The sequence below is a fragment of the Poecilia formosa genome, unplaced genomic scaffold (assembly GCF_000485575.1).
Source record: "Poecilia formosa unplaced genomic scaffold, Poecilia_formosa-5.1.2 Scaffold12, whole genome shotgun sequence".
NCBI lineage: Eukaryota > Metazoa > Chordata > Actinopteri > Cyprinodontiformes > Poeciliidae > Poecilia > Poecilia formosa.
The window spans coordinates 3,334,552-3,355,391 of record NW_006799951.1 but is presented as its reverse complement, the minus strand read 5'-3'; the positions used below and the strand labels follow the sequence as shown (position 1 = coordinate 3,355,391).

Below are 20,840 nucleotides of genomic sequence, written 5' to 3'. Positions count from 1 at the left end.
CAAAATCCATTGATATGAGATCAAATGTTTCGAAAGTCATGAAAATTCCTAAAATGCTCTATTTAAGCAGATTTTTATTGGCTTTCATTTCATTACAGGGATCTTCTTTCTTTCACACCTGCAGAGCCTTCCTGAGTCACTGAACTGCATTTGCTTTTAAACTCACATTAAGTGAATTAACCACACAAAAAAGTTTAAGGAAACTTGTTCAGTGTTTTTGCTCAGAATAAAGGTGAAACCCATAAAGAAAATATCAACAATGAAACTTGTTGAGTTCAAGAAACTGAAGTTGTTTTGCGAATTAAAAAAAAACATCCTGGGTGATCTTTGTTTTGATGTCTTCTATTAAATCTGAGAAACAAAAACATTGCCTCCTCGTTGAAAGACTTTTGCTCGATAATGATTTTAATAAGGTTTTTGTTTTGCACTGCCTCTGACTGCTTCTTTAAAACTGTATCAGGATCAACTATCTGGGCTGAAACAAAATTTGAGCTATTCTTCAAAGGCATTCTTCAAAGGTCACACAAAATCATTCCAAGGGTCAAAAATGAGCCCAGAGCGTATTTTGGACACCACTGGCCTTAACTTTCTTAACTTTGATATGTTGCTGATGCTTGGGATCGATCTATCCCTAACGTCTTCCTCTCCGATATATTCTATGATTAAAACGCAAAACCTGCTTTTTCTAACGTTTTTTTTTTTTATCTTTTATGTCACAGAAGATAGTAATTTCCAAAAATAAAAATAAAATAAAAACATTACTTGTTCAGACCATCCCATGCAAAAATCTGATAAATAAAATCTTGCTGATGATAGGAGGCAAATATCATGTTGGGCATCGTGATACAGTTGATTACCCTCCAGCTGCAAATATCCAAAAATACACATCAGATCTAAAGTTTTTAGGGCTTGTGCAGAGTACCTCCCAAGTATTTGCATTTGTTTTCCAAAAAAGTTCATTACCTGCATCTTCATACTTATTTTAATCCTTACAAAACCCCAAACAACCCCCTTCCAAAGAATGTCAGAAACTATGCCAGATGTGCCTATGTGGCGATGGAACAAGTCCCCAAACTAAGCAGGCTCTTAAGAACCTGCTGCTGGAAAATCAGAAAATCTTATGGTCTTTTTTAATTTTCTATGGAAAAACAAATATAAAAAAACAAACAAAAAACCCCCCCCCACAAATTTGTCCCATGAACCTTGGCCCCCAGGCTATTATCTCTGCTAAGCCTCGCTAAAGCCTGTGGAGGGATGGATGGCCGGCATCCTGCATGTTTTAGTTCTCTCCCTGGTTTTACACACCTGCATCAATGACGGCTCGTTAGAAGACCTAAGGAGAACACTGACTTGCTGAGGAAATTGTTACTACCACCAGGGAGAGAACTAAAACATACAGGGTGCCAGCCCTCGAGGACCGACTTTGGACACCCCTGGTTTAGACGATCTTTTCTTTTTGTTCAGATGTTAGTTTTCAACTGATGTACAAGTGTTTGCATCAGCATCCTCTGGCGTGCAGCAACATTTCATCCTGATATCGTCCGCTCTTGTACATAAATGTGGTTTCGACAACAAGCGCCTCATTTGCATGTCCGTGTCATCTAACATGAAAGAAAATGGTCATGAAGGACCAATAAAGCCTCAGACAAAGACTCGTCTCGTGAGGACGACCAATAAACACGCTTGTTCGTCATTAAAAGTAATTATTGACCTATAAACAAAAAAACCCACGCGAAAAGATCTTTGAACTTTCGTTCGACTTTGCGTCAAAATGGAGCAGATGAACTGTTTCTTTTATAGTTCTCGTGATTACGACGTGGTTGTACCTTGGCTTTGGAAAAATATAAACAAACCACTGTTTCTCATGCATGAGAGACGGCTAATCAGTCCAGTCTAATTGTTTTTTTTGATAATAACAACGTACACCTGGACTGTAATTGCGCCGCGTGTCTCTCACTCCAAAACGAGACTGCCCTCATTTATCAGAAAAATAATCCTCAGCACCGGATAATTATCAGACGTACGAATATAAACACCTTCAGAAGTTTGGACGCGAGGAGCCGCTCGCCTGCTAGGTTGATAGCAGTCATGTGACCTGACCGGTGCCCTAGTTGAACACCTCTTAGATGTTTATGCATATGCGGACGCTAATCTCTGTTAGGACTATGGGATTTGGGAATATTTTGTTTAACAGAGATCAAAGTAGCTGGCTTGGATAGAGCAAAAAAAAAAAAAACCCTCTGCACAGATCAAACAGACAGCAATGCATCTTGAATCCCACGCCCTTAGTAGCCCAATCAAGCCATGCATAACTCTTTTTTTTTTATGTAAAAAGATTCCACCTTTATCAACATCTTATGAAGCTCGCCCCTCAGCCCCTCCCCCGCCCACAGAGACGAAGGGTCTGCTTTGGATTGCGAACTATCGAGGAGAGCCACTGCTGCACCAGATCTCATGCCTCNATAACTCTTTTTTTTTTTTTTGATGTAAAAAGATTCCACCTTTATCAACATCTTATGAAGCTCACCCCTCAGCCCCTCCCCCACCCCACAGAGACGAAGGGTCTGCTTTGGATTGCGAACTATCGAGGAGAGCCACTGCTGCACCAGATCTCATGCCTCTCACGCTTGGATAACATGATGCTGGTGTTCAGGAACAGACAGATACTGTGTTCAGAGATCAAAGCAGCAAGTGCAGAGATTTAGACTCACAATCTGCCAGTCAACGCGGTGAGACAACGCAGAAGAAGACAGAAGTGCTTACCCAAACACTCCTGTGCACTTGCTGGCTTTCTGTGCGGTGTGCCTGAGAGGGGTGAGGCGTAGCTGTCAGATGGCTCAGGGGCTGCTCATTTGGAGCCACTTCTTAGCTTAAGCTCACACAGCGAATGGGGCACGCACACACACACACACACACACACACACACACACTCGTGCCAGATACAAGTCAGGGTTGATAGGGGAGCACATATATTGGCCTGTAAATGTTCTGTGCTCTCAGCATTTTCCCTTGTCTAGAAGATGAATAGAGTTATTTTACACACCGCGGGCAAACAAAACAATGCTGTCTGGTTAGATGCGTGATCCGAGAGATTTCATTCTGGGAGGGGATCAAAAGATGTGCTTTTGTCAACGCTTGCAGTTCTAATTCGAATTATTTCTGTGGATACAGTTTAGAGCAGAGATTTCAGATCAACAGGATATCCTGCTCTTATGAATGACCTCTGATACCTTTTTTTTGTTTTTGTTGCCGGCCCTGGATATAATCGCCCCTCTATTGTTTGTAAACGGCATTGTGCAACATTATCAGTCAGTTATACCCTTCCACCTAGTCCGACAGGAAAGATAATTTCCGTTGTAAAAATATATAATACACTAAGAACTGTTAAATTATTTCAGTACTGACCCCTCCCCTACTTACTCAAAATAGCTCAACTGAAACAAGAAGTCTTGGAAAGAAGGAGTTAAAAAACATATCAGATTTTAAATTATATTTACCCTAAGTTCAGCATCCGTGATTCAGAAAAACTAAAGTTAAATCCAAAAATGTTCTTAAGCCACGTCAAGGCCTGATCAGGGGGCGAAAAAAAGAAGCATACATCTCCACCTTGTGGTCACAAATATTACATTTTTATAGTTTATTATATATATATATATATTTTTTACTCATAAGTGTCACAAGTATTGAAAATGTTGAAAGGATATTGTTTCAGTGAAAGAAATATACAAGTACAACATCTAACAATACATGAATATTCATACATATGTGACAAAAATAAGTGAAAATTTGCACATGAAAACTGCAACAAAAGTTGATGGTAAATATATATATATATTTTTTTTTTTTTCTTGAATCCAGGCTGGGTGTTCCTGCCAAGTGTAAGATGCCGCAGATTGTTTGAGAGACAGATGATCTCATTTCAGCAGAGGCCCAGTACCACAGCAGACAGAGGCTGATGCCTCTTTATATAAAAACCCCAAGCATCATAGTGCAGAATCAGAGGAGATGACAATATGCCAAAACAAACCAATCTCAGACTCGGGAACAGTCCACAATCCTAACTTTGGGGGATGAGATCTTTTTCCTTTTCATCCTCAGTTTGTGCAGTTCTCAGAAACCTAAGAGGAGATAATAAACAAATTGCATAATTAACATTCTGAAATAAGACAGTTGCAACCCTAAAGAGGCACCATGATGTCCAAGAACCAACAGCTTTCTGGATTCTTCCGAGGTTAATTTACTCGTTGGTGTGTTTTAGGCAGGAATCTCAATAACAGGCTGCTTCAAATAGAAGGCAAGAAGCTTTAGCTGTCATTAATTTTTATGAAATGAGTGAATACTTTATAACCACTTCAGAAGGTTAAAGGGATGGGATTCGGATTATTTAGAGTAATGCAAGATTACATAAATGAAAATTATAGGGAAGAAACGCTGGAATAAAGGAAAAGAACAAGGGAATGCCAGACTTGCACTTAAATGTTATTAATTCACAAATATTCCTTGAAATTATTTCCTTGATATCTGTTACGTTTTTAAAATATTCACTTTTGAACAAACACACAAGTTTATTTATTTCATAATAAAAAAACAAAAGTGATTTTATACCTTGAGGGTCTCCGAAGCCTTACGCAGCTCTTTGATGACTGCGGACAGAGCTTCGGGGTTTATGCCTTGCTCACACAGTCGCACACAGATCGACAGAGACTCCATGTCCAAACCGGTGTTCAGCAACCTCGAGATCTCAAGCAGGACTGTTGGAGAAAGAAGATGGTGAGATGAATTTGATATTAAAAGGCAACTCAAAAAGAAAAAAAAAAAAACACCACCACCATATTACTGGACAATGACGAATGTTTTGTTTTTCTGAATTTGTTTTGAGAATTAGGATTAATGTTGACATTAAAGGAAAAAATGTCAAGAGCAATGTTAAAATGTTAAGAATAAATCAATATTTTTGGAGATAAACAGTTTAAGGACTATACACTTCATGAAGTAGACATTATGATATTGTTAATAGGCCTGTCACGATAACAAATTTTGCTGAGCGATTGTCTAAAAAATTATTGCGATAAACGATAATATTGTTTCAAGACCTTCTGACACTGATTTAATGGAAATGAATAATAATGCATGCAAATTCCTGCCATAGATAGATACACTTTATTTTCAAAAGAACACATAACACTGGAACTGATAAACTAAATAAACAAAAATAATATTTCAGCTTTCATCTTTTGATAGCAATTTGTTTCATCTTTTGATAACAATTTGTTATCAAAAGATGAAAGCTGAAACATTATTTTTAAACTAAGCAGGCCTTGGCATACAGACTCAGACATGAATATGTTTTATGTCAACTAAAAAACACTATTCATGTCTGTATATAGACAAATGATGTTATGTAACAAAATGGGTAGTTTATTTGTACTTCTAGTAAGTTTTTATAAATCTTAAACTGGTAGCAAGTAGTATTCTATTAATTTTACATGCTTGAAAATGTTTATTGTGTATGAAACCAACTTCATTACAGCTGGTGTAAAAAAAAAAATCAACATACGTTTTGTTGCTACGACTACTTAAAACTGAGGTGTGACAGCACATCACATTTTATCTCAACATTAAAGAAAGGAAACGGATGATGAAAATCAAACTTTATACTCAATATATCAGTCTAATTTGAAAAAACGGAAGCATTTTTATACTAAATAGAGAAAAAACGTATACTCCCCCATCTACTTTTTATGTGACCCACATATTATGTTGAACTAATTAGCCGCGCGGCCTGTTAAGGTTTTATACTTACCATCCATCGTTTCCCGGACTGCGTTCATGTTTGTATTTGCTGCACTTGCCATAGTGACTGAAAAAACTGCTATCAGGTAGCTAACCAACGCACAACCTCCTGCACGGCAAATTATTAACAGTATATAAAACAAGATTATTTCAACAATGCAGTCAGAGTTTTGCTTGCCCTAATCAATTTTTAAATGACATTGTATAAATTGAAACTACCAAAATAACTGACGGGGCGCGTTAGCAGCTAGACAGCTACCTAGCTTGCAAAGATTCCCGCATCGAAACCAGGAGGAGGAAGTGACGACACTAAATTCTTCATTGGCTACTGAGAACATCCTGTAAGATTTCTATTGGTTGGCAGGTTTTGTGGAGGAAATTGAAATAAACGTTTGAACTGTTTCCTTACTAGAGCTGCAGTACTGACTCTTCTCATAAAAACAGTCGATTTACTCGCCGAGGACGGCTCTTTTTAACGATTGTAAGTAACCGACTGAAAAAAAAAAAGTTTTGTATATCTGGATTTTGTAAATGATACCTTTAAACATATGTACGCAAAGTTCCTTTTAACGTAGCCAAGGTACCGAGCTAACCTCATAACAAAATAAGAATTGGATTTACTGGACTACCTCTTTTTAAAACTCTTAGTGTTTGAAGCGTTAGTTTTCTTTTCTGCTAACAAAAATGTTTGTTGTTTCCAGATAAGATGGGGGATCATATCGAGGTACAGATCACCCCAGAGACTCCAGGCAGGCCTTCCATTAGAAATCCCTTTGAGAGTCCCAATGACTACCACCACTTGAGGGAGCCTCTGGTGCCCAGTCCGTCTGTCTTCAGATCCAAGCCCTGCAAGGCTGTGAGATTTAAATTTATCCTATTACTACTGGATAGGATGCATGTTTTTAATTAGAAATCAGAAACACTGTTGTTGCTCTAATTGCTTGCCAAATTATTCATAGGCTTGTAACTTTGACATTTTGTCATGCTATAACTACAACCATCCATGTATTGTATTAGGATCCTTTGTGATACATCACCACAACACTAAAGTGGTGTAAAAAGAATATTTGTATTTACACATTTTAAAAAAACGTTGAAAAATACAACTGTACCTTTTGCTGCAAGTACATCTTCAGGTCTTTTTGGAGAACGCCACTGCCATCTTTGCATGTCTACAAGCTAAAGACCAGTCCGACTGGGTGTAGAGAAACTGTAAAAAAGCAATTTTAAGCAATTTGGCACAGTTTCCACAGATTGGATAAGGTCTGGATTTGGATTACATCACAAAAGCCCAATTCTTCCATCTTATTCCCAAAAATATACATTTTGTGTGGTCATTCGTGCTCATGCAAATGTAACATTGGCATCCATCCATGACATAGAAAACAAAGTATCCAGCCAATCATTGCAGAGCAGTCCATGAGATGCGGTATATTGTGCATATTATCATTAGGTTTTTTTTTGTGTGGTTTTTTAGATTTGTGAAAAAATAAATAATTAAATAATAACTTCACAGTTATCCCCTGTTTTACATTGATCTGTCAGATGAACTCTTAATAAAACACTTTGCATGCAGTTTGTGGTGAAAATGATCAAGAGATAAGAGTACTGCCAAACAGTGTGTGCTCACACATTTTTCTTTGCTGGGTAGTGTATAATACATAGCCTTTCTTATCCGTCTCTTTTCCAGACTCCACCTAAGTTTAACTGGTCGATTGATGAAATGGCCAGTCTTCTGCCAGTACATATAGACCCAGAGGAAATCCAGCGGCAATCATTCTACCTCAGCCAGACCAGGTATATGTTGTTAAGCAGTAAATTAGATGTGTTGTCTAAAACTGAAAAAATAAATAAATAAATAAAAACTTGACAAAATTCAGATCATTTTAAATCTATCCTGTATGTTTTATTTATTTATTTATTTGTTTTTTATTTTACTTTATTTCAGGATGGATTCAGACATTGAGGAAAAATGTCAGAATGCTATTGAGCAGGTAAATAATGTCAAAGTATCTATGCTCATAATGTATGCTTCCACACTAATGAGTCCCTGGTTATGTAATTATATATTTTGTATTTTTGAATGAAGTTTTTCACCAAAGGAGCCATTGTGCCTTCCCCTTGGGCAGCACCAGAAACCCGTAGAGCCACTCACCTGTACAAAAAAAGTAAATAACATTATAGGAAATTTGTGTGTGAGTTGTCTTTCTATTTTTTATTTTCATGCAACTTTTGTGTTTTTTAGGTCCTTTTTCTGAAGCGATCTCAGAGGAGTCTGAAAAAATCTCAGGTTAGTTTAAATTAATTACAATATTTAAAATATGCTGTAGCTAATCTCTCTTTTTTTCAGGGAGGAATTTGTTTTCATTAGTGTACTTCTGTTCTTCTTACATACTTCAGTACAAATGATTGTGGATCTTTAAAATAATGCATTATGCACAATGCTGACTATTGTTTATTCCAGTATCATAATTTTTTGAACTCTCACAGTAACTCTCAAATATAAAAATGCAGCCAGTTGGCGATATGTGGCACTTAGGGAGGTTTTTGTGTGGCATTGAAAATTTGAAAAACAAAACAATTGGGGGAAAAATGTTCACTAAAATATGGAAATAAACTAAGATCTAAACTAAGAAGTTGGATACAAGTTGGAACTTGTACAAAGTTTTTTTTGTTGTTTTGTTTTTGCTTTTGTTTTAATTTTTTCCACTTCATTACCAGGAGATAAAAGGAAAGGCACTACACAATCACAGAAGAGTTTATGTATTTTGATATTAATCATTTGTAACGTTCATTTCTAAATTACATTCTGTTTACTTTGCTTGTCACGACTAATTAGTCTGTTTTATTGACAGTTGCTTGCCAGACGACTCTTTCACTACCTTTGGCGTTTGATTTGGAGAAATTACTCGGTAACCTTCTATTGACTCAAATCGAAGTAGGTAGTATCTCCTTTAGCTTTTGTCGTATTTTCACGTGACGTTTGTTCGCCTCAGGAGAATACTACCGCTACGAGGAGGCCTGTGATGCCGTACAGGAGAGCCTCAGCTCCTCCTCGTTGAGGCGAAAGCTCTTCCTCGACGGCCAGTTCAGCTACAGCAGCTCCGACAGCTCCACGCCTCCGAGCCCCGACAGAGCCAACGGCCGACTCGAAGGGCCGTCTCCCTACAGAGGTGGAGCCAGAGCCACAGGTGACGGTGTCGAAGGGGAAGCATTAACATCTGTCTGTCCGTCACCTCTGGCTGGCGGCCGGTCGGCCCAGACTCCCTCTACGGTACGTCGTGAGTCGTTGAGAAAATTGTTGTCTTTAATATTTAATGAAGAGGTGACATTTGTGGGATAAAAGCCGTACACAATTAAGCAAATGCTAATTTTAAATGTCTGAACTGTAGGGCCAGTTCTCGTCGAGTCCCATCCAGCAGGGCTGCTTCAGAGACTGTAGCCTCGGCAGCATCAGCAGCCCTCTGTTTCCTGATAGGTCATCTCCTGCTGGCCACGCCTCTCCGACTGTTTCTCCTATCCTTGTCGACATGGCGCGGACTCCCAGAGACTCAGGTAGACGATGTGCTTTCAACTGTGGAGCGTTGCGTGGTTAGAGGCTAGGACCTCAGTCCTCTGTACCTTTGCTGCTTGTCTTTCCCCCTTCTGTTTACTGCTTTCATTTCGGATTTCTATCAAAATAAAAGCCACTATTGCTGAAAAATCTTATAAAAAATCTAAACTGTAAGATCTTGTCGGGGTTCAGGTTGGTTTAATCTCCTTGATCTGGATCTTTTCAGGTGAGCAGAAACATCACAGCAACTTTACCCCACATGGAGGTCCGCTGGATGCGGACGTTGCCCTCACTAATGAGAGTCCGTTTGTGGAAGGATGCTCCCCAATTCGTAGCTGCTCCCCTCACCAACTCCACTACCAACACGACCAAAACACTTCCAGGCCCAAGGCCAGACCCAGAGTCCGCAACTGGGCGTCCCCTCCGCTGATCTCGCCAATCCTCAACCCCAAGCTCCAAGACCGGGAGGCTGAAGAACACTCTCCTACCTCTTCCTCATCTTCTCTCCCAGCCATGGAACTAGACCCAACGTCGCCGCTGGCAACAGACGGCCACTCTGCTTCCCCTGAGAGAATTAACCTGGATACCATGGAGGTTGTGAAGATGGAAGAAGGAAAAAATGTGGGGCTTAAAAAAAGGCTGGAGGAGGACGAGGAGGAGGGTGGATTCCCTTCAGAACACCTGACTAGCTCTCGCATGGGAAACGCGTCAGCGACAGAAAGCTCTCAGATGTTTCTCTCGCTCCTGGCAGAAGGAAGCAGCCTTCGCTACGACTCCAGCATGCAGGTGAGTGAGAGAAACTTGACAAAACCTTACTTTCATTTGTAGCTATTCCAGTGAGACTTCAATGGAAGACTTCCTTCTTAATAAATGTTGACTGTTGTGCAGGTGGACAGTGGCTACACCACCATCTCAGCCGGCACCGCTAGCCTCATTGACGGCATCAGCTCGGACTTCCAGAGCAAGGAGTCCATCAGCTCCAACCAGGTAGAAGAAGTGTTTCCCGTCACCCGACTCAGTAAAGTTAAGGTGAGGTTAATCGTTGGTTGTACCTTTGATCAAGCTAGACCTTTTATATTTATCCATCCATTTTCTGTACAACCATGCACACACACACCTAGGGAGAATTTGGAGAGACCAAATAACCTTATAGTCATGTTTTTGGACTGTGGGAGGAAGCCGGAGTACCCGGAGAGAACCCACGCATGCACAGGGAGAACATGCAAACTCCATGCAGAAAGACCCTGAGTCAGGAATCGAACCCAGGACCTTCTTGCTGCAAGACAACAGTGTTGTCTTGCAGCAACTGCAAGTGTTGTCTTGCAGCAACTGCAAGTGTTGTCTTGCAGCAAGACAACACTGTTGTCTTGCATATACATGCATCTAAATTTGCATGTATATTTATCTAGATACATTTATATTTAGATAAATATACATGTATCTAAATATATATTTAGATACATTTAACTATATTTTTAAGGCATCCTGACTATAAATTTTGTTCGGAAATCACTAAACCTGGAAACTAGCTAGCTACACCACCCTTGGAGTCGCAATCCCCATTACAATGTCAGTGAAGGCAGTTCTGCAGAAAGTGCTTGGACACAATATTTGGTAGGATAGTATGTTTATTGCAACATACATTTATCCTCTGGATATTGATCATATTTGACCAATTAGATTAACTGTCCCTTAAGGTCAGACGGAGATTTAGTTTGTTTGGCAAAGATCCTAAAGCTAATTGAGGGTTAACTGGAGAAAAAGAGACAAAAAAAATGTGTATTAATCAAAATTTATATTGTTTATTGTATTTTAAAGACATGTTATGTGATAGACTAACACAAAGGAAACCGATAGGGCCCTGAAATCCAGTTGTCAAATGGCTGAATTACCCAACTCTGCTTTAAACAGAAAACTTTACCCTAATCTTTCCTGTATGTTTTTTGGTCTCAGCTGAGATTAAAGTGGACTTAGCTTATTGGGTAGCTTCAGAAGGCTGATGGTTACAAAGAATTTTATCTTGAGAGGTCATGAGAAAGGGGGCTGAATATAGCTGCGAGAAACACTTTTTAGATTCTTTAAAAGATTTTGAATTTCATGTATTTTGTATGGTTTGGTAGTATTGAGAAAAAGTTCTTGTGCCTAAATACTCAGCGAAGGCTTCATTGAAACTTCAACCAACAACTGAACTGCCTGAATATTCACACGGTCCCCTTTGTTTGAGCTCTTCTTTAACTTTTGATAATTGTGTTTTTTTTTAGGCATTTCATCATCCCCGCTGCCTCACCTGATTTTCTACGTTTAAAGGGACGCTCTTCCGACAAAGGCCTATGATTACTTTGCAATAAAATTCAAATAAACTTACACTATGTTTAGAAATGTTGAGTTTTACCAGAATGTTTTGCTGTGAATGAAACTGCAGGGCAACAAATACCTGACTGAAAGCAAATGCTCTGCCTGTTATGAATAATCACAGGGAATGTTGAGCTGCAGGGAGGGTTTTTGTTTTTTTTCTTTTCAGTCATTTTGTAAACCACTGAAATCTCATTCTTTGTAATAGTTTTTAAATTAAGATGTAGAGGTTTGATAAAATTGGGGAAGTTTTGTGAAAACATGTCTGTGTTGCACATGAATGGTCTTTTGTTTTTGTTTTTCTTTTAAATGCTGTATTGATGCCCGCCGGCAGAATTTCAATTATAACCAGCGACAGACTTTTACTGTATTTATATTTTTATAAAACTTTTTTTTTTAATTTTTTTAAACTTATCAGTATAACCAATATTTGTTTAAATCAAGATCTGTAGATCACAACTGTAATTTTGCAATAAATACAACTAATGCAAAACAAATAATGCCACCAACTGAGTTGGAAAAAATGGAGCCCTTTTATTTTTTTAAACATTTTTGACATGAAGGTTTTACACATTAAAATGCCTTAAACTCTTCTCTTATTTTTGTTTTTTAGCCTCACAACGTCATTTGAGTTATGCTGTTTATTTGCAGAACACACTAACAGTTATGTGATAAGATTAAAAACACTCTGCAAACCAATTAATTTTTGTTTTAGGTTAAACTGAAGTGACATTTATCATACATACGGCTTTATTTCCACCAGCAAATATTTTAAGCAAAAAGACGAGTAAAAAATACACCAGCGTCCGTTTCACTGGATTGAACTTACTACAATGAGTGACGTGTTTGCTAGGAAGAGATTTGCTCGTGTTTAGACTGTAAACACAAGAACAAATCTCTTTCAACAAGTACTAAAAATAAAGTCGGGATCTTCTGGGTGAATTGCAACGTTTGTCTCAGCGGTCCAGTTTTCGCTTCTTGGCTTGTGGTTCCGCTTCTGGTGCAGGAACGCTAACACCAGGAATCTATATGGGGGTGGAAAAAAAACAACAGAGCTTCAGAAAATGTCAACATCGTTTTATCAGGACTTGTACAAAGCGGTGAATCTTTTTTTCCACTGACGACAAAACGACGGTTGGGTTGCAAAGTGGACGGATTTCCACCGCAGGATTTTATAAAACAGGTTTTAAATTAATTTAAAAAAAATAAATGTTTAAGTTGTCCTTACCACAGGTTCTATCAGAGCCATGCGGATCTTTTGGTGTTGAATGTTGGAGTCGTCCAGGCTGATGGTGACCTTCACCTGGTCAAATATGTGGAACGTGTGCTGCTCCACCTTCAGAGTGGGACCCTTTACACAAATACACAGGAAACATTTTTAACATTTATTCTCTGACAAAAAATAAAAAAAACCAAAGCAAAACAAGAAGTGAAGTGTCTGGACCTCTTCGTCAAAAACGAGGTTGGGAGAAGCTTTGTCTTTGGAGTCAAAGAAAACGGTTCCTTCCAGACCGAACTTCGGGATCAGAACGATGATCGCGTTCTTCCGCACGAACAGAACGAATCCCTTCTCGTTGAGAATTCCTCGGGTCTTGAAGAACAACTGCAAGGGAAGGGATAGGACGCTTTGGTCAAATTCAAATACAATTTTCCAAGTATATCGAGTGAAGACGAACGTTTACTACGTTGCGAATGTCTGCAGAGAACAACAGTGTGGAATACCTGAGTGTGGAAGGCCACAGACGATCTCTGTGCGTACTGAGACATTTTGTGTCTGTAGTTGAGGTTGTTGCAGAGGGCCGACTGTTTGTGTTTGTCCATCAAATCGGGGTAGGTGCCGTCTGCGCCGATGGCCACCGCCAGCAGGCGGTGCACAATGATGTCAGCGTACCTGCAGAGAAAGGTCAAAAATAAATAAATCAAAGTCAACTATGCAAGACTTTTTCTTTCTGTGAAAAAAGTATTTCTGGAAAGTGCATTGAAATTTTCGTACCTCCTAATTGGGGAGGTGAAGTGAGTGTAAATGGGCGAGGCGAGACCGTAGTGGTGGAAGTCGCTGTCCATGCCAGAGCAAAAATAAACAGCTTGCATCATGCAGCGAGTGGCTAAAATACGCAGGAGCGTGTTAAAATACTGGAAGCCGTCCACTTTGGCCCCATCCAGGGAATCGGCCAGCGCTTTGGCCGAATCTGTGTGGATCATCACGTTCTGATCAAACAGGGAAACAAAAAGATTAAGTTTCGGTCCGCTCATTAGCAGGATTAATGTTTTAATCAATTTGGGTATTTAATGATGCATTCGAAGTCTTTTTTTAGTGACACATGGATTCAACCGACCTTGGACTTTGCGGCTTTGATCAGGATGTCGTAGTTGGACGGAGGGGGAGCTGGATGCTTCCTCAGGAGAGCGCTCTCTGGAAATTCCTCGTAAATCTTCTGAGCAACTGAAATATTGGCGAGCAACATGAACTCCTCCACCATGGAGTTTGTCTCCCTGAAAGACGAGTGGTAGTGATTAGAATACTGACAGAAAGAGAAAACTGACATCTTGTTAGGACTTCGGGTGAATTTTGAAAGTCGCTTACATGAGTTCTTTAGTCTGCAGATCAATTGGGTCATGGGTTTCACTGTCCATATGGAACCGAACCTCTAAGGACGACAACGTCAGGGCCCTGGGGATAGAAATCGGTACATAAGACTTAAACTCAGTCATTTAAAGTCGTAGCATTTCCATCACATCTTATCTAAGCCGTCAAATCATTCATCAATCTGTAAATTGGTTTTCTGTTAACTGATTACCATTTCCTTACCCATTTTCTATCCTCTTCTTTTTGAGGATCTTTGCGAGTTTGTTGAGGCCCCTCAAGCTTTCAGTGATGTCGTCGTTCTTGTTGGCATCATCTATCCTCATCTGGGCCTCGGCGTAAGTGAGAGACGCCTGAGGAACATCCGGTAACAAAAAGGAAAACTGAATAACTGCACTGATCGATGAAACTAGACACAAATACCGCAAAAATATACTTAAAACTATGCATTTTCTAGTCAGTGTTTTTACCTTGGAGTTGATGACGCTTTTTGTAAACCGAGTCTTCAGAATTTCTGCTTTGTGGTTCATTTCCCAAATACATGAAAAAGCAAACCTGCGGACAGACGGAAAAACAAGGAACCAGAATTTGAAATAATTTCAAAGTATTTTCCTCCGTCTTATCGCTTCGACTGGGGGAGGAATTCAATCTGATTTCACCAATTCTCAATTGATTATCTGAAGCAAGATGCTGTCCTACTGGCAATGAGGGCTGAATGAATAACGGCAGTGTTGTATTGAGGCACCAATAACTTTGGAGGTTGTTCTAAGTGTGTGTGTGTGCGTGTGTGTGTTTCATCCTCACCTCTCCACATTGGACCGCAGAGAGCAAAGGTTAGAGCTGAGCAGCTCAGGAACCATGTCTATTCTCTGCGGGGGAACAACATTAAAAACTGCTCACAACTTTCATGCAGAAACAGAGTCATGACATAATCCTAGGTAGTATTTGTAAATCATACATGTAACTAAAGATGTTTAAGTTCAGCTTTATTTTCCTCGTCTTTAAAAGACACACCGAACTCCATCTTGCACTGTTTTTGGAGGTTAAAAGGGAGACATGCGAGTTTTGATTGTCTTACTTTGCCACATAAATACACAGTGGTCCCTCGGTTAGCCGCCTCTTTGTCCAGAGCATTCCCAGGTCTGATAAAGTGACTGACGTCAGCGATGTGAACTCCTACCTGCAGCGAAACGCATTGCAAGCTGATTGAACTACATGAACCGATAACACAAACAGCTTAGTGCTGTCACTGATGAGCACCTCAAGCTTCCCGTTTTCCAGCTCCCTGCAGTGCAGAGCGTCATCTATATCTGTACATCCTGGAGGATCCACACTGCACACTGTTAAATGCCTCAGGTCCTGCCTCTGTGCCATGTCCTGTACAACACATACATGTTAACGCCGTACACACGCATTTATAAATGTGCAATAATTTGTGCAGGTGCGGGAGATGTTACCTCTGGTGTGATGCTCCACGGCATTTTGGGAAGGAAGCTGAGCACGGCCTGAGAGAAAGCCTGATGTGGAACATCGTGCTCCAGAAGCAGGACTTCCTCCTCGGTGTCCTTCTCACCGGCGGCTCCCAGACTGCGGACAAAATGACCCTAACACACAAATAATTAACGGGAGTCAATTACAGCTCTTTGTGGGCTGTGGTAAATGAATGTGATGGGACTTACATTTGGGTATCTAGAGTCTTTGGGCCAGCCATCAATGGCCACCATAATCCTCTGACCTGCAAGAGTGGAGGCTTGTCGTGTTTCAATGCGAATGCGTGGGATACGGCGATCTGCTGGGGTGAAAAGATGGCGGGTGGACTGGCGGGGGATAAAAATTAAATAATGGTAAGACATATACAGTGCCTGAAGGTCGGACAGATAAAAAGTAAAGCATCTTTGGGGGAAGGGTGCATAAAGTTTCATGCTTTCATACTTAAGTTCCCATATTTAAATTTTAAGCTCGTTCAAACTCTAATATCCATGGTAGTCAGTATTTTCAAGCCAAATATAGATGCAAACTTTTCTCTGAATAATAAAATTTATTAAAAAAAAAAAATTGTAAATCCAACATTTTTTCATATATTTATTTTTTGCTCTATCTCCAAACCTTTGAAATATTTAAATCAAAATTCAGACTTTTCCAGTAGTTTCCAAACTGTGTAGAAATCCTGTGCAATTACAACCTTCATATTTTAAGACGTGGACAGGAAAAATGGTAAACATACTTCTTTGATTTGGGAGACATTCAGCATTCCACAGAATGGCCTCCAGTTCCTTTTGATGATTCCCACTACTTTTCCCGTTGCCCTCCTGGCCGTCTCAGTTAACGCTCCCGTCAGCTGGACAGAGACGGGAAGAAGAGGATTTGTTAAAAACAATGTTCTTGGGGACTTCCGGTGTTATACTAAATTCGGTGACTGCAGGCGGCGCTGTTGCAGTTTTAACCGTACTTTGCCATTTAGTAACATCTTACCACTACTATTGTAACAATTAAGCAAATATACACGGTATGTGATAAGAGCTATCGTATTTTGTCACCATAGATACTTCCATAATAGTCACAATATTAGCGGTAATATCTTTTTATTCTTTGCTCGGCTTTTTTGTTATTTTTCCTTTTGCGTTAGGCCGAGGTATGGCAAAGTATGGTATAAAATTGCAACAGCGCCTCCTGCGGTCAAAATATACGGTGATCACAAAATTCAGTGTAACTACGGGACGCAGCAACGACTCAGCTAACGGGTTCGAGCTAACAAACAAGGAGACGCAGTGTCGATAAATGACAGACTCGGAACTGATTCTGCGAGAATTGTGAGGGTTTCGCCAAGATATTAAGTAACAATTAGAAGCAATGAAAGAAGAAACTGTGAAAGTGAATACCAGAACGGAAGACGTGGAAGGGCAAGTTGAGAAGGCAGAAGAGAGGAGCCAAAACATTTGCAGCGCTATTCAATAAACAAACGGCTAGAATTAAAATAAATGGAAACTTAACCAATTCATTCATACTGGAATGAGGAACAAGACAACGCTGTTGTGCGTCAAATATAAAAGGGGTAATTATGACATGCGGAGAAACTGAGCCTGACGATTTATTGATAAGTATAGCACAACCCTCACAGGCACTCCCAAAACTGATGCAATTGCTAGATGAGTTTGGTTTAGTCTCTGGTTTTGAAATTAATATCAACAAAACTCAAGGATTAACATTTAACTACAACACCCCCTCCATCTTCAATTAAGATCATGCACAACTGAAATTGGGATGTTGAGTCTATCAAATAGTTGATGTCACAGTCTCACTTCTCTCCAAAACTGTGACATCAATTACGGCCCACTAAATTCAAAAATAAAGCCAGACATTCACAGATGGAATGTTATTCCCTTTTTACGTTTTAGCTCCCAGATAGAGTCAGGATTAATATTCCTCCACAAAAGATGTACTTTTTGTTTTGGAGACTTTGTGGATCTAACTCTTTTTGTTTTTATGTGATGCGCTTCCTAGTTTTGTTAAGTTTTTTTGTTGTCCTTGAATGACTGCAGTTAATTATGAATGTGATGGAATTCTGCCTTTCCAAATAAAAAAAGAAAAGAAAAAGAAAAAACAGATGTCGGAAAGGCCCTTGGTAAAAAACAAAAAAAACAAAAACAAAACTAAATTCACCACTTTTTCCTCCTCGTCCTCATCGACGTTATCGTCCTTCGCCGCACCGTCGTCCTGCAGCACGACTGACGACGGCGCCACCCACTGATTCTTTGGCAACAGCTGCACAGCAACCACATCCTGGTGCACCGCTCTGTTGAGGTTCTGAAGACCCTGGATAAGAACCTGGAGGCAAGGAAAAGAGCAAAGCAGAGCTTTTTATTCTTTAAAGTAGAGCTTAAGACTCTTCTTTGACTGCCAATAAACTAATTCTTTACGCAAAAATCTTTAATCTCTGGAGTCTTGTTAGTAAATTAGCAGGACTCCAGGACATTTCCTAAGACAAGTCCGTGCCCACCTCTGTGCTGTCCTCCCCCTCTCCTTGGACAAAAACTGTGGCCTCCAGATAGTTGTCCCTGCTGGCCCTGAAGGTTCCCTGGAGAAATGAGCCAGACTTGATTCCCGCCTGGACCTTTGACAAAGGAAGATGCTCCGGAAACAACACTTTACTGCTGGTGATCTCATTCTGACGGAGAACAGGAAGCGAAGTAGGGGAAAGATGAAAATAATGCTTTCAGTATGAAACCAGATTTATTTCTGTGAATAGCTACACAGTTGTGCCCACCTTATCATCGTTGGACAAAGCCAAGCAATCCACCAACTCAGGGTTCCCTATCAGGCTCTTGATGTATTCATCAACTAGAATGTAAAAAGACAAGAAGAATATTGTAGCGACATGCACAAACATGCTTCATCTTCAAGACTGTCGTGAGGACGGGAGATGAATACACTTTACATTTGTACACCACCACGCCGGTCTCCTCAGCCTTTAGCTTGTTGCCTTGATCGTTGGTGAGGAGGACCACCTTGAGACCATCTGGGCCCGACTCTGGCGTTTTCAGATGCTGGCTATACCATTTGACGGCCACACGGATCGCCCGATCATTTTGGTCATTGGCGCTCTCCCCTGGTTCACGTTCAATGAATGTCTCTCTGCAAGAAGATGGAGTCGGGAGTAAACACTACCAAAGTACTTTGCAGTGGAGGGTTAACATCTAAACATGCATTAGATATTAAACATATGAGAGTCAACAGAGTTCAAACACAAGGTTCAGCTTAGCATGGATACTATTAAGTAACACAAGTCTCTACAAGAGCTTTAAATTCTCTTAAAGCCACCTGTTATACCAACCATTACCAACCATTTCCTAGTAGGTAACCTGAGTGACCGGAGCATTCTCTAGCTGTATGAAGTACTGAGTTATGTGTTGCTGTGCACTGCCACTGAGCTGGCTCAGAGTAAACATTTGAGGAAATATCTACTTAACACTTATGAGATACAACTGTTGAAAAAATAATGTAAAAATGTATATTAATAAGTTCACGACCTTTGCAGACTTACCGTGGCCACAAAAATTTTATGGCAATAATCGAACCCCATAATTATGTACAGACTTGCAGCAAAAATAAAAACAGTGCGTTTCTAAATATTGTCAGTGTGCATTTATTTATATGATCTTGTGGTTTCCCCTCCCCGGTACCTGTGGTGTTCGTTGGTGAATGTGTAGAAGTGTCTTCCTTGTTCATGTATGATATCCTTCAGGCGTTTATAAACCGGTGCACTGCGATGACGAACCTCCTGAAGAACAGTCTGAAGGATTATCACGTTGCGAATCACCGGATCTTCCAATACGTCAATCTGAAGTAAAAAGAACGTAAACATAAAAAATTAGAATGAGAGGAACGTTTATGTGGCCACGTTTGGAAATCTCGAAAAGTAGCTACTCTGGGTTGTTACCTGATGCAGCACTACGTTGGTGTCAGGAACCAGATAGTGAGGGTAGGGACAAAGACTGCTCTCAATACACGCGTCTCTCTGCAGCACCGTGGAGTCCTGTTTGCACTCAGTACAGACTTCACTTCCACACCAAATATCATCTCTCAGGTAATGCTCACGTACGACCTTCAACACCCCACCCGATCGGGTCTTCTTTACGAAGGTCTTAGACTTCAACATGATGAAGATATAAGGCCACCGCGTCTAATTTCTGGTGATTTTATCCCACCATCTGAAGTTGCCAGGCAGTCTCACTAACCATGTGTAGCCACTCGTGGGACGGAAAAAAACTTTCCAAGAGTTAGAGGAGCTATGGGGTTTCTGCTTTGGCTGCTATAAAGCTTACATATATCATCTCTGTCTTGAAGCAATCTAAGTACAATGGATTTGTATCTAAAAAGGTAATAGTTTTATTAGATGGACTAAAAGTAAAAAATAAATCGCATGACTAGTTTTGGTTGTTCATTTAATTTCTCAATAAAAACAAAGCGAAGGAAGACAGAAGAGAAGCTGAATGACGAAGAAATTTATTTTATAGCACACCCCAGCGTTAGGAGGTTTGTACTGCACCGCAATACTTCGCCATACTGTGGGGGCATTTTATTGAAACACGCACAAAACAAGCACTAATACAAGATTTTTAGGTCAAACTGTAGATCTCTCCCGACCCCATTAGGGACAAGGGTGTACAGAAAATGGATGGACTGTAGGTCTGTTGTTGTACTTCTCTAAGTTCCAGTGTTTTATATTTAATGGCAATTAAACAAATGCACGAACAGCAACAGCAAACACTTATCTATTTATGTATCATTTTGAAAATAAAATGATTAAAATGTTGAAAATTCCCCTGTCAAATTTAACCCCCCACCCCCCAAAAGCAAGAAAAAAAACCCTCAATAAATAAACAAAAACATAAATACAGCCAAAATAAATACACTTCAGTTCAAATTAATATTCAATTTTAGATCAGTTTCACTACATGGCTAATGTTGGAAAATAGAAGTCAGTTTTTAAGCATTAGGGTATTGCCCCATTTTAAACTGATTTTCCAATATTACTGCTTAACAACTAATCTAAATTAG

The 20,840-nt window shown here is 39.8% G+C and overlaps 3 protein-coding genes across 5 annotated transcripts; 1 reads left to right on the top strand and 2 right to left on the bottom strand.

Moving 5' to 3' along the window:
* Nucleotides 1-3,937: 3,937 nt before the first annotated feature.
* On the bottom strand, nucleotides 3,938-6,142 carry mzt1 (mitotic spindle organizing protein 1). 2 transcript variants are annotated; one of them, XM_007545398.2, is made up of 4 exons: nucleotides 6,053-6,142; nucleotides 5,804-5,902; nucleotides 4,606-4,751; nucleotides 3,938-4,118 (listed from the first exon to the last, which is right to left on the bottom strand). In XM_007545398.2, exons 1-4 carry the CDS (start codon nucleotides 6,129-6,131, stop codon nucleotides 4,095-4,097), a joined length of 348 nt encoding a protein of 115 aa, XP_007545460.1. In that variant the 5' UTR covers nucleotides 6,132-6,142; the 3' UTR covers nucleotides 3,938-4,094. The 2 variants fall into 2 exon arrangements, with proteins under 2 accessions (XP_007545460.1, XP_016523467.1); XM_016667981.1 differs by having other exon boundaries at nucleotides 5,804-6,075.
* A 36-nt stretch (nucleotides 6,143-6,178) lies between these two features.
* Nucleotides 6,179-12,192, top strand: bora (bora aurora kinase A activator). 2 transcript variants are annotated; one of them, XM_007545396.2, is made up of 12 exons: nucleotides 6,179-6,274; nucleotides 6,495-6,649; nucleotides 7,484-7,590; nucleotides 7,742-7,787; nucleotides 7,883-7,961; nucleotides 8,039-8,083; nucleotides 8,649-8,705; nucleotides 8,790-9,067; nucleotides 9,186-9,348; nucleotides 9,573-10,132; nucleotides 10,235-10,333; nucleotides 11,608-12,192. In XM_007545396.2, the coding sequence occupies exons 2-12, from the start codon at nucleotides 6,500-6,502 to the stop codon at nucleotides 11,635-11,637; spliced, it is 1,614 nt and encodes a 537-aa protein (XP_007545458.1). In that variant the 5' UTR covers nucleotides 6,179-6,274; nucleotides 6,495-6,499; the 3' UTR covers nucleotides 11,638-12,192. The 2 variants fall into 2 exon arrangements, with proteins under 2 accessions (XP_007545458.1, XP_007545457.1); XM_007545395.2 differs by having other exon boundaries at nucleotides 10,235-10,375.
* A 16-nt stretch (nucleotides 12,193-12,208) lies between these two features.
* dis3 (DIS3 exosome endoribonuclease and 3'-5' exoribonuclease) lies at nucleotides 12,209-20,496 on the bottom strand. Its single transcript, XM_007545394.2, has 21 exons — nucleotides 19,720-20,496; nucleotides 19,463-19,620; nucleotides 18,718-18,914; nucleotides 18,547-18,620; nucleotides 18,280-18,447; nucleotides 17,943-18,107; nucleotides 16,507-16,620; nucleotides 15,962-16,099; nucleotides 15,740-15,886; nucleotides 15,543-15,659; nucleotides 15,361-15,462; nucleotides 15,087-15,151; nucleotides 14,753-14,837; nucleotides 14,508-14,635; nucleotides 14,283-14,369; nucleotides 14,035-14,191; nucleotides 13,692-13,906; nucleotides 13,421-13,589; nucleotides 13,143-13,301; nucleotides 12,927-13,049; nucleotides 12,209-12,723 (listed from the first exon to the last, which is right to left on the bottom strand). The coding sequence occupies exons 1-21, from the start codon at nucleotides 19,936-19,938 to the stop codon at nucleotides 12,655-12,657; spliced, it is 2,856 nt and encodes a 951-aa protein (XP_007545456.1). The 5' UTR covers nucleotides 19,939-20,496; the 3' UTR covers nucleotides 12,209-12,654.
* Nucleotides 20,497-20,840: the final 344 nt, after the last annotated feature.